Source organism: Falco rusticolus, chromosome 5 (assembly GCF_015220075.1).
Source record: "Falco rusticolus isolate bFalRus1 chromosome 5, bFalRus1.pri, whole genome shotgun sequence".
NCBI classification, from domain to species: Eukaryota; Metazoa; Chordata; class Aves; order Falconiformes; family Falconidae; genus Falco; species Falco rusticolus.
The window spans coordinates 12,496,190-12,519,435 of record NC_051191.1 but is presented as its reverse complement, the minus strand read 5'-3'; the positions used below and the strand labels follow the sequence as shown (position 1 = coordinate 12,519,435).

The 23,246-nt window shown below is 37.9% G+C and overlaps 1 protein-coding gene across 1 annotated transcript in view; it reads right to left on the bottom strand.

The window, feature by feature from the left end:
- Positions 1–23,246, bottom strand: part of TFEC (transcription factor EC) — a gene marked incomplete at its 5' end in the record, with an annotated part of 69,150 nt that overhangs the window by 30,144 nt on the left and 15,760 nt on the right. The window contains 2 exon segments of the mRNA XM_037388223.1: positions 6,973–7,068; positions 9,334–9,585. Of these exon segments, the coding sequence (XP_037244120.1) occupies positions 6,973–7,068; positions 9,334–9,585 (348 nt within the window).

Here is a 23,246-nt window from a genome sequence, read left to right as displayed (position 1 = left end):
GGGATAAGACAGAATCTGCCTGGTAGCCCGAAATAGCAGGAATTTGCTTGCAGATCCTGCTGCACAGGAGCTTAAAATTAGTGAGGAGTGCATATTAGAAGAGTTAAAAACTTGTTTTATCTATCCTTTTCTCTTACCTCTGTTCAATGTTATGCTCTGTAATGTGTGTTACGCTCTGAGATGAAGACTTTTGTATGAAGTACTTACATACAAACAACTGTTGATTTTAAAATAACACTTCCATTTATGTCTATTTCCAGAAGAGGAAAAAAAGGAACTTTTCCTCCATTTTATAGTTATGAAAAAATTTACTCCAATTGCTTGAAGCTTGAGTCTTCTGGCTCCCTTCAGCCAGAGAGGACTACTCCCAAAATAAAAGAGAATTATTAGACATTGTGCTGTTAAGAGTGTTAGACAGAGCTGAGCTATGTAGACATTTTGCACAGCTTTGGAGTGCTGCAGCTACGCAGAAGTGGACCACACTTCTCCTGACCCAAGTATTGTATGCTTTATGCTACGAAAACTTTTTCTACAGCATGTGGCAAATTGCTAATACTCATACTCGATCTATCTGGAGTACTTAGAGCCGACGAGAGAGCTGTACACTGCCCATTTCATCCTCAAACTACTATATTGTGTGAAACACTGGAAACAAACCTTCCTCTGGCATCTGTATGACATTCAAAACAGCGGTGGCAATGATAGCAAAAGACACCTCCAGCTGCAAAAAACAGGCCTGAGGAGTTCTCAACTTATGCATGTCATTGTTAGCTGTCTGCAACTGAAAGACACAATTTCCTATCTAGCACCTTTATACTATTGAAGAAAGACAAAGAAAATATTTGCTCACCAGTCTTATTTTTGAGGAGCCTATTATTTCCCCAATAGCTGCAGACCGTTCCTTCTCCTTCATTTTTCTTTTTTATTAAACTTGCAAATGATACCAGGGAGTGCTAGACAGAAGTTTATATACTTAGGTGAACTTTGATTCTTCCCTGGACTTTAAGACTAATCTAGTGTAGAATGTGATTGACAAAGCATTTTCATTGATGTTATGCAGCCTTTTCAAGTTACCCAACCTAAGCAAATGAGGTTGTTAATGTTTACTCTGGCCCTTTCTTTAAAATGATTTTGAACTTTAGCAGATTTTACAAACTTACAAAGGTTGCCAAATGACATCAGTATTCGCTAAATGAAAAATACTCATGATTATGCAGCAGGGGGCTGCCTAGATAAGCAATACTATGTGCACCTCTAACGCAAACCTGGTTTTACTTCATGATTGAATAATCACAGCCATTATTGAATAAAATACTTTGGAGGGTACCTACCTGAATTTCTTTCTTCTGTATGATTTCTGGGATGGGACAGACAGCAGTTTTTGCAATCCATCCAGATAGTAACCATCAGTATTTGACAAATAATTAATACAAATACAAATTATTAATGCCATGATGAGAAACTGTGACCTCAAAGACCTTGTAATAGCAGTGAGATTTCACAGACAGAGTGCACTGTGCTTTTATCAAGTGTCTCCATAAAATCAAATGCATAGTTAACAGATTTAATCAGAACTTTATACCATCTGTAGTTAACAGAATCATAAAAATTAAAGAAGGAAAACATCTATCCTGTCCTGTCCTGATCTAACCTCTACTCCATGCCTATCCAACACAAGATTTTTTTCAAATGCCAAAGGAGCTCAACAAATACAAGTGAGCTACAGGGCAACTGAGGATTTTCTCTGTAAGCTCTTTTCCTGCAAGAGTGACAGAAGTGGAGTAATTCCAACTGACTTGCCTCCAAAGTGGACTGGAAGCAGATCATAGCTCCCAATCTTAGTGAAATAGGGAGCTGAGCATATGAAATGGAGACACAGAAGCCACACAGGATCCTTCCCGAGGTGACCTATTGCAAGGCAACACCTTCACCCAGCACTGTGGTCCCCACTCTGCCACTGTTCCCCATGCCTGGCTGACCCCCCAGCTCAGCCTTGCCATCTAACAGCTAGCAAACCCCCTGCCTTTCAGCATGCCCAGGCAATTCTGTTCTCTTCTCTGTTAGTGATTTAATTCTTTCTTTTTTCAGCATATAAATACCATATACACCAAGTCAGATCCAAAGGAGGACTGAAGAAATTTGGTTAGCTGGACAAATAGACAAAGTTCCCAACAACAGATTCATTGCTTGTGGCAGCTCTACATCTCTGAGCTGATGTGGACTTCAAAGTACCAATGGCACCATAATGATTTCAGTATGCACTTAGAGCTGGAGCTGCTGGAAGAATTAATGCTGCTTTAAATCTTTAAGTATTTCTTTCCTTTAAAGGAAGGAGCCATTTCGGGAACTGTTTTGGAGATTTTTTAAAAAAATAACTTGTTTAAACCGATATTTGCTCCAGCCTTATCTAGGAGTACCATGGCTACTCTATTCCCTGAGTAAGAATAACTCTTCAGATCACACTTACAGTGCATTTATCTATCCATAATAGTAAAATCTATGCTTTCTATTGGTTAGAAGTCATTGTTTTCAGGAAACGTTCCTGCTTTCAAACTCATTCAAGGGATAATTAAAGAAAACATTTCTTAAATATTACAAATTAATCAACATATAAACATATTTTTTTCTTGGCTCTATTTAGTACTGGACATGGTAAAAACTCAGTGAAAAGGTTTTCCAGGGAGAAGCTTTCCATCTTCTCCCAAGCAATCCAAAAGGAACTGCTCCGCTTTGTTTAGTCATTCAATACCTGCTACTCCAGCAACAGTGAGCCTGACTGATTCAACATATCACTGGTCGGGCCACTGCTGGCAACTTTTTGAAGGCCAGTTTTATGTTAGTGCTCTGCCCCGAGCACTACTCTGCACTACTCCTTCACTCTCAACACCAGCCATCTAATTGCTACAGATTCTCTCCCCCCAGGCTTCTTCAAGAATACTTCTGAAAGCTCTTTTCTTGTGCATCGGAACAAATAATAACTGAAGGTCCTTGGAAATCTTCATAAAATTAAATTATTTTCTGGCTGATCCCACCCAGAATGGTGTAAAATAAGCCCATGCCATTGCAGAACATTAATATCCTCTCATTTTATTCTCATTCCAAACCAGTAAATTTTCTAACGCTTTTGATGCAAGTTTTAGTGGGCTGCGTGTCAAGTAGAGGACATTATCCCAGTAGCTGTACAGTGATTATCTGGGTTACAGCAGTTATTTCTGAATGAAAGTACTGGTAAAATGCCAAATGTTTTCATAGAGATCACTGTTGTGCTTGCTAAATTACTGGGTTGTCTGGTGAGTCCTAGGGCTGTATACATGCATTTAGCAAAACAAAACAACATTTAGTAACAAGTAGAGGTTCACTAGGTCACATGCTGTCAAATCACACCCTGAAAAGCACAGAAATCATATTTTCCCTCGCTCTCTTTACTGGAACTAATGCTTTCCACATCTGCCTTAATACAGCACGTTTCTTAAACTTCCCTTTTTCAGATATTAATAAAGACCACAGTTTTATAGAAATGACCCTAAATTTTTAATGATGATGTCATATATGCTTTACATTAACAGACCTGCACATCTACATTTCCTGGTTTGAACATTTGAAAGTTAATAAACTTAAAATTTATTTTTTACATAACATACATAGCGTTTTACAAAACGCTACAGAACATTGGATAGATTGTGAGGATTTTCAATAAGAAAGTCTTGTAAAAATGGAAAATGTTTGCTTTTCAAATGTCTGTCACCATATCTGACATACATAACATTAGTTCACTTCTAAAACTCACTCTTACATTCTTTGTTTCATTTTTTTAAAGATTCCTATAAGGTCAGGAAGAAACCTGTTGTTCCTAATATGATACTTAAAGAATAAATACTATCCTTACAATATAGATAAATATGTTGCTGTCTGTTAGTAAAGAGTTTCATAAAACTAAATTATCATGACAAGGAAAAATGAGTTTAAATTGGTGTCATGTTCAAGGGTATTACATCTTACCTCCTCCGTGGTGAACAAACAGTTGTTATCAAACGATAGTTCATAAGAATAGCTATGATTTGATTTCAGTTATTTTTTCTGGACAAAGATGGAACTGGGTTTACAAATACTTTCAGAACAATCAAGACCTCTTGCACATAGGGTGGACCTAGTCTTATACTTTAACTGAACTTCTAAAACATTACTATAAAAAGTAGGTTGCTACCATTAAGGTACTGTTAAGAGCAATAGAAACGCAGCCAGAGAAGTCCCTACTCTGAGAAATTCTTAAGTTGCCACCCAAAACCAGAGAGTTTCATGAAACTATGAATTTGGGTCCAAACACAACAAAAGCCAGACAATCCACTCTTCAGAAACTGTAATTATTTTAATGAGAGATGGAGGAATGTTCTTGTTTTCATTTCTCTGACTCTACTAATACATGACTGTAATCCATTAATTCAGGGTCAGCCAATAAGCCTCTAAGCAGTTATTCATGAGTGGTCTCACAAAATTCAATGTCTTCATTTAATGTGCCACTAAAATGGTACATGGGTGTATCTAACCAAAGCAAACACTAATTCACTGCAGCACACAACAGGTAGCACTGCAAAGTCCCTAATCTCAGCCAGTGTTGAGAAAAAAGAAAAACAAAAGAAAATGGCTTCATGAATTTGGCTTGTTCAAGAAAAGATTTTGCCAAAAAAACCCACCTGAGCCTTATATGACATTGTGAAAACTTAGAATGTCAGATTTTTTCTGAATTTTAGAGAGATTACTGTGCACGGTTTGGGCAAATTCAAAACAATGCCAAGGAGGTGCAAATCTAAGATGAAATTCTGTCTAAAAAAAACTTAAGCATGGCACTGGAGAAGTGTAAAGAGGAAGCAAACAAGCAATCAGCCAGGTACATGAGCAACTCAGTCTCACTTGTGATCTCACTTACTCTGTGTTGATGGCAGGCACTATAGCCAAGCACCTTGGGCAGAAGCACATGAGAGGTAATATAAGTCTTTAAGTACAGCACAAACCTCTTCTCAGGAGAATTAGATGTTCTTGCACTCCCATTCAAGTCTCCTAGGCCAACACTCTTGTACTATATACATTTTAACTCAGATAAAGAAAATGCCATTACATTTAATGTGAAATGAAAAAAATATTGTCTCAAATACTTATTAGAAAAACTTGCCTATCTATCATTCTCCATTGCATAGCTTATGACCAAAATTTTTGCAGGCAGATTTAGGATGTTACCTGAAAGATGCCATAAAAGCATAAGTCCTAAGCTAAATGCCTGAAATCACCTCCATATGCCTGTTAATTTCATGTATTTTTTGAGTACACATTAGCAAAAGAGAAAACAGAAGAGGCAGAGACACCGCTTGATTGCTTCCACACTGATGCAGCTCGCATGCCCTGTTCAAAGCAGGCTGTATTTTGCCATAGTATTGCAGAGAGATTTGGAAATACAGGCTATTCCCTGGTTTACCTAGCAGCCTGGTGATTTCCTCAGCACAAACAAAAATCTAAGTACGATTGCTTGGCCCACAGGCATTGCAGGAGTCTTCAGATCTTTGCAAGTAAGATACCAGTTAGACCTAAAAGTTATTGCATATTTCCATGCTCATCAGGGGTTGGGTATTCAATACATTTTAGAGAGAGATGTCCTTCATGGCTGAAGATAAAGGCTAATGAGGCTGGAATTAGCATAGATTAACATCACCCAGTTTTAAAAGGTGTTGAGGGAGTATGATTCTAATCCAAAACCCCGAATTCGTGCCTCTCATCACCATCCCACAGTACCACACCTGAAAGGATCCTCCCCTGCCTCAGGTTAATTTGAGCCAAAATTTTAATTCACTCCCCAGGGAGCATCTCTTTGCTGTATTCTGTACTGAGATACAGTCTAACTGTATTAGTTCTGTAGCTGGCATGCAAATGCCAGGTATTCATGGAACTATCATTTGCCATTGATACTGGAGTGGGCAACACAGAGGCACAGAGATCTTATCTCATAAGGTAATTTTGTAGCCAGTGATGTTCTGTGGTCAGAAAAAGTTGCTCCTCCAGTGGGTGATTAAGAGCAAGCACCTGACTTTGTATTCTGAAATGAACTTTGTAGACTGTCAAAACCTGTGAAAGTCCTTCTGCCCTCACCAGAGTGCAGTTTCCCTTTATCAGTACTCATTTTAAGGTCCTGAGGGCAAAACCCTGTGGAAAACAATTCCCAAGATAAATTAGGGTTGAGAGGACAAAGAACATCCCTTCTACAAAGTATGTTGCTTTACAGTTATTGATAGGTGTTATTTTCACAAATAACAATGCACTATGTGGTGTTGTGTCCAGAAAAGGTCCGTCCTTCCTCTGCAAATGTATAATGTAAGTGGAAATGTAAGTAGCCTTACTTAATCCCCTGTCATTTCTTTACAAAAAGTCATTACAGAATTTTAATGGTTTGCTACGTTTGTTCTTATAAAGCATTCCATATGAAAAGTTACATTTCGCTCATTTGTCCTTGAAATTAATTATTCAGCTAAGTGCAACTTGGCTTTATAAAAGCCAAGAAATAGAACCCATCCTTGATTTAGCATTTACTGAAGAAACTACTGTACTATAGAAACTGTTACATGGGGAAAGTTTTACTTTTTTTAGATGAGGTAGAAGGATCTTTAAACAAGACTTTAAAAAGCCATCTAGTGTCCAGAGACTCCCCTCATCCATAGTCCTGCCCAGGAATTAGTAATTCTAATGTGCTACGCACCACACCTGGTGCTGGACTAGAACCCCAAATGCTGTTCAGACCACTTCAAACAGCTGCGTCCTACTACGCTGGGATCCTTTCCTGTAATATTTCTTGACAAAAGGACAAGCAACTGAAGAGAAAGGAGAACAGTTCATTGATAGTACTGCTTTAGCCTCTGAATTCTGGCGTGTGCTTGAATCACTCAATGAAATTGTTATAAACAGGAGGACAAAATTCAACAAAATACTTACAGTTCTTTGCATTAGTAGAGGAGTTTCAGAACAACCTATCCCTTCATCATTAAAACTTGATTCCATATTGATTATGTCTTCAATCACCTCTTCCATCTGATAAAATAATATTTTAAGACCAATCATTACAAGTAATAATGGAAACAATGTTATTCTGAAAATACAGAGGAATTAACCTTGTGTGTTTATTACAGGGATAAAACTGAATTTCAGAAGTTTATATCTTAAAAATCAAATAACTCAAGCGCCTTTACACAATATTCACATCTTTCACTTCTTGTGAAAACAGTTTTTGTGGTTTAGCAAGTTTCTTCTTCCCTCCCAGACACCAGCTCATTCCCCTTTTTTAACCCGTTACTGCAACACCAAGATGAGGTGACAGGAGTGCATTACTAAGTTGTAACTGTGATCTGTCACCTTCATCAAATGCGTTATATCCGTGGCGTACTGTTGCGTTTGTGCAGGAAGGCTGAAAGGAACCGGTGGTTCCGCAAGAGTGTGAGTCACTCGAGATTTGGTGTTACTGCTCTCAAGTTTCAGCCGGCAGAGGTTTGCATTGTGTTTGGCATACACTGGTTACATCTCCAGGCAGCCTTCTGGTCCCCCTTTTGTCCTCATCTGAATCAAAACCTACTGAAACAGATGGAACAGCTAATTAATGACTAGGGATGAAGCAGTGAATACTTTTTAGATATCCAGATGTATATAGGTTTGGATAAGGTACAGCATGAGTTTTCAGTGATAATTTTGGTCTGATACCATTCACAAAATAACTTTAGGAAAGATCCCATGATGAACCTGTCACCCTTAACTCTAGTCTGCAGGAACAGCTGATTCATGCTCTGAGGCTTTTCAAGCCGCTCTTGAGAGCTGTCTGAAGAGCAGTAGCTGAAGGAAATTTAGAAGGTCCTATGCAATCAAAGAAAGGATCACACAGGCCAGGGACCTTTCAATGCAGACTTTGGGGCCACGTGGCCCAGCACAGCTCACCCATGCATTCTTCTCCCTCTCTAAAAACCAGACATGTGCAGTCCCAGGAGTTGTGCCCAGACTGATCTAGGAAAGTGCTGTCAGGGACAAAAGGATGCCAAGAAATGCCAGCGATTAGACAATATGAGCGACTACAGTTCACTGCACCAACCTGTGTGTCAGGTCTATATTATTTACTAATATTACTACAGCCTACACTGAACCACAGGGCACATCATACTAGGAAATTACACCGTGACAGTCACCTCCTCGTGGCTCTGGGACAGGGTTATTCAAATCATTGGAAAGATGCCTGCAAGGATTTTGGACAGTGCCAACTTTTTCTTCTAGTCATCACCAATCACAGTTCAGGAGTGTGGTTTACAAGCAGCTGTCTTTCTTTCCAGCACAAAGAGTGGTATTTTCTGGTTACTGCTGGTCAGGTGCCCAAAGTGCCTGAGAACGGCTGCAGCGCGCTCACTTGCTACCACTGAGGTGACTGCAGAGGCCCTCCACAAAGGCCATCTAAAACAATCTTTGCAGACCGGTGGCTCCAGTCATCCATAACCCTGGTATGAAACGTCAGTTGTTGATGCAGAAGGAATGGAGGGGCCCCAGAGGAGGTCTCTAGCGGGTGTCGGGTTTACTTTTTTCGGTTCCCTCATGCTTAGCTGCATAACGCTCAAATGGGCCACAGTGTATTTGTAAGATTCTTCTGTTCTGTTAAAGCCCAAGATATGATACAGCATCTCCATTTCTCATTTCTGTAGGAATTCCCCTTTCACCTAATAAGCAGCCTCTTTTGAAATCTGTTGAAGTATTAAAGGCCATAATGATCTACATCTCACGCTGTCTGAGAATCTGACATTGTGTAATAGCTGTACCTCTATTAAAATCGATGGTGTCACTAAAGTTAGCATATCTGTGCCAATTTACCCAAGATAACCCATATATAAATATATCAGCTAACTGAAAAATGAATGAGCAATTCAGTTACATCTTTAAGGTAATCAGTATTTAACTTTGTTATGCAGCTAGTATAATACTGTTAGGTAAAAATAACTCTCATCCGAAAAAAAATAAGTTTTGCATTGCTATGTACACATACAAAAAACATACAGCACTATATGATGCATAGATAAAATGATACAACAGTACTTTCTAACTGGCAGCAATTTAGAACCCTGATCATGCAATAAGCTAATCACAGGTATTCAAGGGAATCACCCACATAATCTAAAAGGATTCAGGGAGCAAGTGCTGGCATCAAAGGCCCCATGAAAGTAAGGAAAGCCAGCTCTTGCCCACTACTAATATGAGGTGGGTCTTCTAACATTTTTATAGAAGCATGCAAAGCCCGTTTCCCCATTCCTTTCACCAGCCCTGCCCTACCGCATTTTCGTGTTCGCCTCCGAGGGCCAGCAGCTTGGTAACAGGGCTTTCTGGTGTGCCAATATCGCTGACTGGAGGCATGTGTCCGTTTCTTAAAATGGAGCTCACTCCTGCAGGCTGGATTGTGTGGGAGTGGGAGAGGGAAAGCGTCTGGCTGGACAGCTTGGTATCAAGGGTCAGGTACTGCTTCACCTGGTGCCTCTGGCTTTGCTGTATGTGGTATCTAGACTGATTTTCCAAGTGTGTTTGTACCTGGGAAGGAATGGAAATAATTGTTGAAGTTTCAAGTTACCAGTACCAGTATTTGCCCAAAGGTTCACTCTAAAAAACTTCAAAGCAATAGATTCAGTTTTAGTAACACATGGTTAGAATTATTATTAACCTTAAATCTTTTTTTTTTTTCAGTTTTGCACCCTTACACATTTGTGTACTGTTTTCTCCTAACACAGCTGAATAAACCCTCTGAATAACAATAAAAGAAAAATAGAATTAGAAAAGGTAAACATGATCCTGAGAAAAGACCAGAAGTACACTACACATTTTTCTCTTCTCTTTTAAGAATGATCTCTGTTGAAGTCATCGATCACAGCAATCAAATCTACAGGCATATTATGTACTCTAAAATTAGTAGCACATTATATTTACCTTTTCGTACTTGAAAGAGTAAATAAAAGTATAAAGAAAAACAATCCAACCAACTTCAAGTAATATCAACAGCAGCAGACATTCACTCCTACCTAAATCCACATTTGGCTCACCTTGTAGTAAGTACAGTCAGTTAAATGAAGCATTGCTGTACTTTTGCAAAAAAAAAACCAAACAAAACCCAAATAAAATAAAGTCCAAGCTATAGTCCTGGATGACTGTTCACTATCTGCAAACCATGCAGTCTTCTTGAAGTGCCTCTTGAGGACAGATCACTTTTGGAGTTGGTAGGACTTTATAGATTGAGCGGTCATGCCAAAATGGCTAATTGAGTAAGACTTTGGGCCATCCTTTGATTACACTGATTGACAGTTGCTACTTCAAACAGCTCCCATGTCAGATCAATGTCACATTCCTGCAATTTAACTACCAGAGGAGCACTGCATACACAAACCTTACTGTCATTTCAGCCCTGTGGCTTTCTCCTTTTCCTATGGCATGACTGGTCACAAATTTCTTGTAATAAATTTTTCTCAAGCGGCCTCTGTGTAAGCGTGATTAATATTTGCTAAATAATAGCAAGACTTGCTTTGCAGCCCTTTTTTCTCTGAAAAGAAATTTCAGTCATTTAAACAAACTTCTTTTTAATTCCCCTAACATACATAAGCAGAGATAAATAGCCCATAAAAGGGGTTTGCATTTAAATTAGCTGTATTTTTGTACAATATTGCAGTCCTACTTTATTTTTAATCATGTTATAGTGGCATGTCTAGAATTATTTTAATTATGTTTCTTTATACTAATTTTCTAGTCATATAAAAAAGATTAAGCCACGCAGTAATGAATACAATATTAATTATTTTGATGTAAGCTTTAAAGTTATTAAATAACATTACATTACATTAATATATTGATGTGAAATCTTAAATACACTGCTTAGTTTTTCCCCTGTTTTATGTTAGGAAGGTATGCATCCCATCATGTAAGGTTTTAAAAACTACATGTGTATTTGGGATTTACTTAAATCATGATATTACTTGTCTCAACAGAGATCTTTGTGTTAGTTTTAGAAAGTGTATCACATACCATTAATTCAAGTTCTGATTTGTCATATGTAAGGATACATGTAAAACTGTCCCAAATCATTCAGCTACTTATGGACCTATTTACTCCTTCAGCTTCAGTAATACTTAAGCTCATATTGAAAGTTAGACAGTCAAGCAGTTTCTTAAATTAGAATCCAAACATGAAGTCTCTTGCATGCCACTTTAACCAGAGTATCGATCTTGGGCAACATGCAACGTGCTGGAGGAAAGAAAATATGTCCTGTTGTATGGCCAGAGCCGGGACTTGCTGTGCAGCCTTGTTTTCTGCTGCTGTTTCAGAAGCACCCACTACAGACCTGCCTGAAACATGAAATCCAGAATATCACATGTCTTCAAATTAAATGAGAAAGGTAAGAAATTTGCAGTGTCCAAAGTCTATACTACCTTGTTTTAAAAATTGTATTTTAATAAGGAAGTGGGTTCTGTCACAAGAAGACCGCTGAAAAGTCAATGGCTTGCTTTTTGCTTTCTCTGGACTTCAGATTGCTAGCAGCAGACTGAGACCTCCATGCAGCCTGATGTCCTAGTGAACCACCATGGGACCATCCCACCAGGCAAGGGGAGCATCAGCGAAAAGACAAACAGCTAACTGCTGACAAAGTCAAAAATCAAGTTTGTCAGGAGTGGTTATTTCGTATGATATGCTTTCAAGTGCTTATATCCTGTCAGTACTGTCCCAAACTTTCACAAACAGGAAAAGAATTTAAAGCCTTGCTGATGAGATCTGTTGCTATGGTTTTGCAAACCTCTCCACCCTTTTGCTGTGCCAGTTGCAGTTGTTGCAAAGCAGAACCACTGAGGGTAAAAATGGATCTGTGCCCTGATTTTCAAAAAGTACCTGAAGTTTCAATCCCTGATCATCTCTATATATCTAAATAAGTCTTAGAAATCAATGCTTATAAGAAGTAGTAAAGGACTTTAGAAAATCAAACTGCTATGTAAAGACAAAGCACAGCTGGAATGCTGTTTTTATAATCGTACTGTTAGTATAAAATAAATGGGGAGAAAAAGCCATGCTGTGCTAAAGGAATACTGAGACTGCAAGTCAAGCACTCAAAAATTAGAAATGGCCATTTGAACTGTTCATGCAACATGTATGAAATAGGAGTAGAAACTCAAAACTTAACAATTTCATGACAATGACAGTCCAATGTCAAATGCCAAGTATGATGGGTTTATTCTCCACCGGGATGCTGGATGACTTATCTTGTATCAGTAGTCTTAAACTAAGTTTCAGTTTAGGTTTTATGAAAATTTTGGATGACATAAGCTCTTGGAAATGATTACTACCATAATTACAAACATTAAACATTGACTTGATTTTGAGCTTCTTTTAAAAGGTGTAAAAAGAGTGGCTAAGCACTGGCACAGGTTGCCTAGAGGAGTTGTGGCATCTTCATCCTTGGAGATTTTCAAAACTTGACTGTACAAGGCCCTGAGGGCCTGAGGAAGCAAAAAAACCTAGAAAAAGCCAGGAAAAATTTAACTGGTAGCGTAATTATAGAAACTCTGGATAATCATTATTAAGTCTAGGGAGAAAATGATATCAGACTAGGGGTTCAGTGAAATAAATGCAAAAACCAGAAGGACTTAACACTCCCACACATAAGTAATCCCACAAGTAAACCAGCCCAGACTGACATGCACTTAGCTGCTTTGAGGCTTTGATCCTGTGTATGTGGTAGATACACCAGGTAAGATCCTTCCAGAAAAAAAATGGGAAAAAAAAGATTTTTCGGAGTAGAAGGATCCTTATTTTGCCCAATAATCCCAGTACGATATTCTCCAGCAGTGCTGGGAGACTAATTTTCTAATTCCTCATCTTTTAAGGAGTTCCTATAATCTGAGAACATTTTGTCAGAGACTATGTGAAATTTTAAGGTGAGGATCTCTGAATCTCTCCAGTCTAGGAGTGCTTCCATATATAAAACCATTAAACCTTCTTTAGACCAGGGACTTACAATGCTGACACTGACACAACAGTCTGAATATAGGGTTACCTTCTTTTCTCTCCTTTCCCTAGGTCAATGAATATTTGATCATTTGTTTAATGCAGAACAGCTTTAAAGCGATGTTTTACAAAAAACAGCTTTAAAGACCCTGGAATGGTTTTCGGGGTAGAGCATTCAAGAAGCTGGCAGCTCCGTGGAACCTGGGTTCTCTTCTCTGACACAAACTAAGCAGGGTGACTTGATAAAGCATATCTTCTAGCTCTCAGCAGACTGTTTTCTCTTAAATGCCTCTCTGCCTTACAATTTTTTTTCTGAAATGGATGACCTTGGTTTTGTTGACATGCCTGATTTCTGGGGAAGCCCTAGCAGAAATAGTACCCGGTCACCACCTGACAATCCAGGTCGTGACTCAGACAAGCCTCAGACACAGCCCAGGATTTAGTGTTGTCCTGCAGGTACATCTGCTCCAGCTCTTGGTGTAGTCAGTGACATGACCCTTCCTGCCAAGTGCTCCTGAAGTTATATAGGCTCTTCAGACTATCATGCATGCAAGGCGTAACAAGGTGGTGAATTTGCCCAAATGAAATCCTGGTTCTCCTCCCAGGTGTTCCCTTAGAGTGGCTGTGGTCAAAAATGATAATTATTTCAGATTATTTGAGGACTGAAGGACAGCATAAATATCAACAGTAAATAGATTATACACTTTCTTCTAGGCACTGCTTTTGCCTATTATCTGGCTTTCCTAATCATGGTGAAATTAAAACCTACTCAGAACCAGAAAAATCAAGCATGCAGGAAGTTAAAGAGTCCAGCCCAAACTCAATTTTTATAAATCCACCAGAACAAAGCTAGAAATGAACACTTTGAGATCAAATTTGTAATTCAGAAAAGATATGAATGCACATGTAACTGACTGTACCTATTTCTATTTTATATCTCACTGGCAAGGTAATTCTGCAAACAAGAACGTAACAGCCTTTTAGAATTACAGATGCATATTCAAACTTCTTCAATTTCTCTTTCTAATTTGAGCACACACCATCATGTTGTAAAACTGCGGTAGAGTTGTCTAATATCTTTTTCCACATTCACACTAATTTTACTTTCATTTCTAATATATTGCACAATGGCATAACTGGGCCTTCAGTAGTTTGTTTACATAAACTATTTTACTTCCACATTTGCAGATGAGATTTTTTTTTTCACTAGTAAAAGAATACCTAGCATGCCAAAAATAAGAAAAAAGGGCATTTTTAGGGAACCTAAGGGAGACATGAACAGTGTCAATGATATTCCAGTAAGTAGCAGTGCTACATAATGTACTGGCATTCCAATAAGGGCAAGCGGGTGATACCTGTACTCCCTGCCTGCTTAGTCCAACATCAGTCCTGAGAGAAATAATAGGAAAACTGAAAAGAGATTCAATTATAAATTATTAAAAGATATGAATATAATTAATGCTAGTCAACATAGTTCTGTGCAAAATAAGCCTTGTCAAACAAATCTACTTCTGCTCTTTGATGAGATTTCAAGTTAGGTTGCCAAAGGTAACGGTGTAGGTATAATACACTTCAACTTTTGTGTGCCTTTTGACTTAGTATCGTTCAATATTCTAATTAAAAATATAGCACTACACAATATCAATAATGCGTGTTTTAAATGGATTAAGAATTGGCTAACGAACATGCATAAGAAAGTAATCAGCAAAGGCTTGGCATCAGAAAGAGGGGCTCTTCAGTCTTGTACTACTCAACATTTCCTTCAGCGATTTGGTACTAATGAAAAATAAAACTGACTAAAAAGACCAAGCATTTTTTAAAGCAGTGATCTTATTGAAAGAAAATGTGTTTCCAGTCAGCCAAATAAACATTTGCATATGCTAGATGATGAAGTACAGGATGCAACAGTGGAGAAAACTGAACAGAGACTGGAAGCAACAATTCTGTAAAGAATTTGGGATCATAAACAACCAGCAACTCAGCAGCCCAAGAATTGGGAAATGTCATAAAGGAAGTAGTGAATAGGAGCCTTTTTGTTTAGGCTAAAGAGAGATCAATAATGGAATCCTAAAAATATTGCTACCTTAAACATTTTTAAAACACACAAAAAATTGAAAGGATGCAGAAAAGAACTGTGGAAGTCATTGAAGACCAAGAAAGGGCTGTTTCAATGAAAGTTTAAAGAAATTCAGCTATATTGTTGTTGTCAAATTGAAATCTCAAAATTGTGGGAGATGCTGATTGTGACAGGGTCTTTCAGCAAGCACAAAAAGCATGGCAAGAGCCACTGGCCACAAGCTGATCTTAGGCAAGCTCATATTAGAAATTATGTGAATAAACAGTGAAATACTCCAAATGCTCTAACTGCTGTTTTCTTCAAACGAAGGGTCCATGACTTTCTGGAAGAGATACATTAGCCAAATCTAAGACATACTTTTATCAAACACATTCTTGGACTGAAAGCTGAGTACTTGCATAATAACTGAAGGGAATACAAAAGCTTGTAATTTTAAAGGAATTAGAATAAGTGGTCTAATAGGCCTTTCTGTGTTTAAATTTTATGATTTTTGGCTATGAGAACTGTCTATTACAACAGCAACTTTTTCTTTGACGAAAATCCACTCTGAATTTAATAAATGCTTAAATCTCTACTACAAAACAGTATGCTTAAAATGGTCATAGCATACTGGACAGAACTCAGTAGACTTCATTACAGTTTGCCATTTATGCTGGATGTTAATTTGTTCCAAACTTTTTAACAGCTTTTGAAGTGAAATTTCTCAACCTGATAGGATCACATCATTTATCATTACTCCTGAACACAACACCTCTGTGAAACTGTTTGAGTTACGGGGCTTCATGTTCTTTTCAGCCACTGTACCAGAAAATAAGCACATAATTATGGACTTCTTAATTATTAAAATGTTCTGTAAGTATCCGAAAAGTCTAATTCCATTTTAAGATAAGAAACACAGACTATTTTAGCTTTATTTCTGAGGACTTTCAAATGGATTTTAAGGGTTAGGAAAAAAAGCATTTTTAGTGATGAAATAGTCCTTTTCAACTCCTATTACAAATGAACATCAGTTGTTTGTTTGTCCTACTCTTTCTATTAAACTTCTTGAGAGAATCGTATTTGTGAAATTATTTCATAATAAAATGAAACTTCAATTTAACTTAGCAATTATACACTTCTGCTCTATCTTAAAAACTATCACCAAATAATGTAGCCGTTCACTTTAATGTTTAGTTTATAAAAGCATGTATGATTATTTCAATTAATTACTTAAGCTAAACAGAGTAATTAATTTTTAAATGTGAATATTTTTCTTATAGGAACTTTGATCTGACTAGATGAGACCTTCTCCATTAATATGCATGAAGAGAGAATACAAAGCAGAAGACACCCAGTCTGGCAACTCACAGCTGTGTTTAGCTGATGACTTACTGTAGCTTTCAAGTTAAGAAAAAATTCTCATGTGACTCTAATGCACTATTTTTCATCTTATTTAACCTTTGACATCATATTCATCAGGAACTTGTGAATGTTCCTTCAAGGGTGAAGAGACTGTAGAAGAAACATTTTAAAGTTTGTCTTCAACAATGACTGCTGCTCATTGTATTTTGGTATCCCAATGCCTAAAAATAGCAAATAACAATAAATATGTGGTAGGATGGGAGCAATCGGAAAGAAGTTCTCCATCACACTGCCAATCATTATGAAAAGCAAGAGGAATGTGGGAGCAAAAGAACTGCAGAATAGATTTTGCAGAAACCGGTGCTGGGTAAGGAAACTTTTTTTCTGCACAGCATAGGCAGCAGAGCAGCATTTCTTTCAGGGAAAGAAAGGCAGCAGAGCTCTGGGGGTGGTGGCTGTTAGAGGCTACATCTTACGGCTTGCTGTTTCCTGACAAATCCCCTTGCAGACTCAGGGATTTTGCATTTAGCATTTCCCCACTGTGGTATTCTCTAGCACTCACTGAGCATTGATGGAGCTCAGTCCTTTCAGGTATTCCTCTGTGCTAACCTCCTTGTGCAATCAGAAATGAGTTGGGGGAAGCCAAGTACCTGCACTGAGCAACTACAGAGACGTCATCAAAGCAAGCACTGCCATTTGCGCGGGTATACCTGAGACACTCTTGGCTTCTTAATTGAACTCCTGCAGTTAAGACACACACAGCTCTGATGGCTCCTCATCCATTGCCAGCTTGACTTCTGAAGAAAGGATCCCTAAGGTCTTAAGGCCAGCTTGTCATGTTTTACAATAACAATGAGTCTCGATGACTTTGTGGTCTTCACTGTCAGAAAAGACTCAAGTTTTCAACGTTGCACTATAAAAACAGCCTGTAAAGTTAAGCAAAGCAAACTACAGGAAGTATTTTTTACAAAACTATTGCTTTGATTTAAGTTAGAATTTAAGCTGAAAATCTAAACTGTGAATAAAACCAGGCACTAAAGTTAATAGAACACACAAGCATCGCAATGGACCACAATCAAATTATGAAACCCTGGCTAATGTCCTTACTTTGACTCTGCACAGTGACCCTGTCCATGCGCTCATTGATTCGTGAGACCTGTGAATATAATAAATCTTTACTCTTCCTGTTCCTCTTTATTGTTGCTGTTATTACAGGCCAGTGAATGTGACTTTTGCATTTGAAGAATGGAAAGGAACTTTTTGTACAGCGAGACATGTTTAAAGAGCTAGCTAGGTTCTGATCCCTTTACTTAAAAACTTATCTCTATCTTCAGAAGTTATTCAAATTAAGTCATCTAATAAGATGCCATTAAATGGAGAAAAGAGTATCACAAACATATTCAAGGAAAATCAATTTTGAATATTGAAAATACAAGCATTTGGGGTTTAGTTAAAAACTGTCTGGTAATGAACTTCCATCAGTGCCATTTGTTCAGCAGAAAAAACAGAATAGCATTACAAGTTCCAAGGCACACCCCATGCACAGCTCCACCGGGGAAGGTGCCAGAAAGGAGTTCTGTTGGTAGTTCTCACACTGCCCCGGTAGGCAGCTGAAAGACACCACAAAAGTTGTTCTACCTGATTTCTTGGCTGAGATGGGGAACCGCTGACTTTTGGACTCGGCTGGAGACAAAATGTTCCAAACACACCCCATGTTCTAACACTGGAGAGAACCAGTAGTTGCGTATACTACCTTTATGTGCGGATGACAAAGTCAGGTGATTGAACTTTAAAATGAATTAACCAAAAGAAGAAAATCCCTGGTGTGATGGCTACTTTAGTAAATTTCTGAATGGTTTCAAAAGTCTCTGGTTTGTTCCTTGATTTTTAATTGTTTTCATGTGAAAACTATCATTTTCTCCTTTTTATGTCTATTTTATGTCTATTATTTAAAAGTTAGGAGAACTCAGAGAGGTCAGCCTTTAAAATCAGGAAGACGGAGCATGAAGTAACAAGTTTCTTATTGTTTGCTACAGATTTTTTCTGGCTTCCCAGGCTAGCACATACCATATTAGTTGAGATGCAATGATGGCAGTAATATCCCTCCTGTTCAGTCTTAGACAGCAAAACACTCCTAGAAGCTAGATCTAAAAAGTGTGTTTTCCTGGAATGTAAGGATATGGACGTCAAACACAACGTGCAAAAAGGTTGGCATTTGAGTATACTGATATTTCTGAGGGAGGTATATATACTTTTGCCCTTACTTCTTCATTCCAATGGACAAGTAGTGTCTGCACACAAATAGTAAAATCTATGATGCACTTCCCAAATAAAAAGGCAAAACCTGAACCCTTAAGCCTATCTCTGGTGTGCTATTCTTCTTCAAAAACAAAGTTCAAAAGGTTTAGTGATTTTGGATAAAACCACTGATTTTGCCTATTTCTAATGTGAAAGATTCACGACTGTATGCCAAGGGGACTACACCAACTTCCTTGAAGAAGTGAAACCCATTGGTTGAAAAGCATCATCGGTTTGTTAAAAGTGGAAACAATTTCACCACCAGATGACAGCACTGCTTATTACTAACTGCTTTTTGCATGTTTCAGTCCTCCCTCATTTTGAAAACAGACTGTACCGAGGTATGCACCCCTCAGCCCACGTACTGCAAGAATGGAGGTAACAAAGCTGGTGGCATAAGGTGATCTGGTGAATTAGTCGCATCAGGGATGCTGATCTGTCGACAAGTTAAGTCTGTGAAGGGTTATCGCTTCTGCAGGCACAGACAAAACCAGCTTCAGCCTAAGAAATGTACTTTCTGTTGCTTCCCTCAGACTCAGAATGATAAGGAGGGCAAGGGGGGAAGCTTTCAAAGTAGACATCTTAGGTTCAGCTTCAGAAAACAGTTTTTCTGAAATCAAGGCAACATCATTTTGACTCAGCTTAGGATCTGGCCACAAAGTGTGTTTTCATACAAGGGGAGCAAATTGGATTAGTTGACAGCAGTAGGCGATATTTCTGTCAAAAACAGGAATGGCACATCAAGGATAGCTATATGAGAAAAAAGTAACAAAAAATATTTCATATCAGTTGTTAAGAGCTTTTTTCTTTTTTTTTTTCTTTTTTTTTTTTTTTTTTTTAAAATCCACCTAGTCCCTTTTGTATACCAATATGTTTTATGGCTGTAAGTGGCAATGAGTCTGACCATGTTTATGCTTCAGGATGCTGTTGGCATGCTGTTCATGGGGTTAACAAATGTTACCTTCAGTACTTGAACACCAGCTACAAATCAGTATATTCTTTGGGCAATACACTTCCACTTATGTTCTAAGAGTAGTAAGAGTGGATTTACAGTGCAGTAATTGTGTGGTGCTAGAAATATTTTAATAAATTCATAGGATTTCTATTTGTCACTATTCTTAGAAATGAGTAAAATAAAGAGCCTAGCTGTTAGTGAGAAAACACCTAAATTATAATGAATACAAATTTTTACTTAAAATTGTGTAATTTATTTTGAGAAGTCTTTTCTGAACTATAGTTTTGTATGTTTGACTTTGAAAAGATACTTTTCAGCCTAGCACTGACAAATATTTGGTATGAAGGGGAGCTGAGACTTCATTCAGAGAACACTTAGAGAGTGCAAGGCTCCAAACACTTATATTTTGCTGTACTCCACAGCTGAATGGAAATCTCTCAAAAATAGCCTAATTGGTACTTTCAGTACTGAACTGAACAAGCAGTCTTGCCTTTTGATGTGTATTTAAAATAATCTTAGTTCACAACATGTTCCATTTAGCAGTAATTCAATTAGCCAAAAAAGAGAGAAGATATTAATACTATTTCTAATGTACAACAGATCAAAATTCAGTTCCTTTTATAATTATTTAAATTCTGAAATCAACCTTTAAAAACCTTTAGAACAAGAACTGCTCCAAACCACCATAAATAGAATGAAAAGGTAGCCTAGCAGAAACAAGTATGTGTCCTTCGGTGTTAGAGTTGGAATTTACAGCATTCCCATTTTAAGCACAACAAACATTTGTGCACTTGGTACACACTACAGAGGAGGAGCTGGAGGAGTAATATTAGGGTAAACTCAAACTGCTCGACAGTTTGCAGCCAATATCCACTAAATAAAAACATATTAATTAACAAAAGATGATTGATTTTACTGGGATTAATCAAGAGAAACTCGCACTTAGTTTAAATGAGAGTTCTGTGAACACGGAATTAAAGATTACTACTGGTAAGTCATTATTAAGAGCATTAATTATAAGTTGCATTGCAGAGAACAAGTCTTTCAAATGCAATGGTCCTAATGTGGAAAGGAATGTACAAGTTAAAAATAAGTTAAGTTAGAATTACCTAGAAAAAATAGTCATAGCTATATGTGTCAAATCTTTATGCCCCAAGATCATTATTCTTAGTTTAAAGTAACAACATTTAATAATGAGAAAAGTATTTTAAAGAGTCTTCAGTATGTTGCCACAGAACTTTCAGCAGGAAAACATGTCAAAGTATTTGTACAGCAACAACGTGGCATGTTACAAATGTTAACACTAGGATTTAGTAAGTGAATTTATTAGTATTAACACATTTATGTAATTATCAAGTGGGTTAATTAGCATTTAGCAACAAAATTAGTAGGCCAAATTATGGGAAGAAGGTAAACAATACTCTCTTTGGTCTGCCTTAGAGAAGATGGCAGATAAACGGATTCCGTCACACGTACAAAATAAAGCAAGACCCAATTAGCCTGATTTTCACCCCACAGTTAAAGTGAAGAAACATTGGTTTGCCACCGTAGTTACCTACCGGCAGTGGCTGGATTTCTATCAGTTTTGTCACCTCTACACAACAGCGTTGCCCCAGAGCCCAGGTACCCGAACACAGCAGGGCAAACAAGAAAAGACTAGTGCAAATCTCTCCATGACTAAGTCATGTCACTGTTTGTGCATATCCAGTTGGTTGGAGGGAGAGAAACGAGAAGTGGTTCATAAGGGTATTTCCTTAACTCTGGTTGGAATTTCAGTTAAAGAAGAAGAAATGATACAGCACTTTTAAGGAAAGAAACTTCCTACCTACGTCTTAAATGCATTATTAACTGAAGAATTTATGTGAAAAAAATCAATGGCATAATAGTATGGCCATGTTAGCGGTTTCTTTCAATTCTTTTGTCAGTCTGTCATCACTGCAACCGTTCAAAAGGCCACAAAACCTAAACACAGAGGCAGAACATTTCCTATTACAGTCTTTTATTATTATAATCTAGAATGAGCTAATAATCTTCAACATCAAATACTAGGGTTATTGTCAAGCCAGGTCACAGTCCCAGTTTACTCGGCACTGTTTCAAAGTTTAACAACACAACTCACTGAGATTTGTTTGTGCTCATCACCTTTTTCTTAGATGTACGCAGAGCATATATGTAAGATGGTTACATTTTGGTAACACCCTTATTTTCCTCAGTCAAGTCCAGGTTTTATCCTTATGATGGTGACCCTCAGGACTGTCCCACTGAATTAACAGATGCATAAATGCTTGCTGGAGTGGGGAAGGCTTTCTTGCAGAAAACTGGCGGAAAGGACAGCATAGGTAAATGTGGCCTTAGACTGTAGCGGTGCTGGTCTCTGAGCTGTTTTGTTTGCCTTGTCCCTCCTTCTTTGACCACAGCTGCATGAGTGCACACCTCACTGTTACAGTCATGATGGCCTCTATAACGGGCAAGAGCATCCTTCCCTAAAGATTACAAAATCCCACTATTTGAAGTACAGAATTCATACTGTCCCTCCCCATGACTGGATCTCCAGCAGAAGAATTTAGCTAGTCACATTAATCCATGAGTCTCCAGCTCACCTAAACTTAACCCACATTTTCAGTTCCTGAAGCAAGATTTTCATGTCGACTACTTAAAGTTTCATTTTTCACTTCCAAAGGTACACTTTACAATAGATCTTCTCTCTTCAAAAACATTTATAGTACAGTTGAGTTGAAATTTACATTTGACAATGTAAGTGAAAAGGTCCTTTCAGTTATATCACCAGCCCCCTTTTCTCCTGCACGAAGGTCTCCATAAACCTTGAATGAGAAACTAAGCGTAACAGTATCAATGGAGAACACTCAAATCACCGGAGATCTGCAAGGTGGCATTATCCTCATATTTGCTGGAAAGCTTTGAGGCAATGTTCAGAGTAGTGGGAAGAGGAGGAAATGCTGACTTAGAATGAATAGATGCAAAAGAAGAACTGGGTTTAATGTGGTTATGAAAGAGGAAAACACTATGACTAAGAAAAAATTAGAAAAGTTAGACCCACTGGCTAGATTAGACCGATAATGTAAGTAGAAAAAATCAGGGCTCGATAAAAAACTGTCAGAAGACTAAGCAATGGAAAGAACATTAAGTTGTTTTTACTTAGAAGGTAGTTTGAGTATCCACCTATTCCTAGCCAGAATACTTGAAAGCAAAACTAAAGCCCTTCACAAAGAAAATAGGCAGAATAAAACTGTGAAGGAAAAGACAGATGAGTCTGTCATCATAATAAAAACTAAACAACCTTAAAAGAAGAAAAGGAAAACCAAGATGAGGCAATTACACAAGCTGGGAATTAAAGAAAACAATAAAAACCAGAGAATGCTGGAACATAGTGATAAGAAATGTAGACCCTACGCCAGTTTTCAAATGGATAACTTACTTAGGTGCCAAGTCTGAAACTGGCCCTGGCAGTAAGCAGCCCAAAGCAGTGCTGCCATAATAAACATAAAGGATCGGAGTTCCCAGTTTGGTACAAGATGTCCT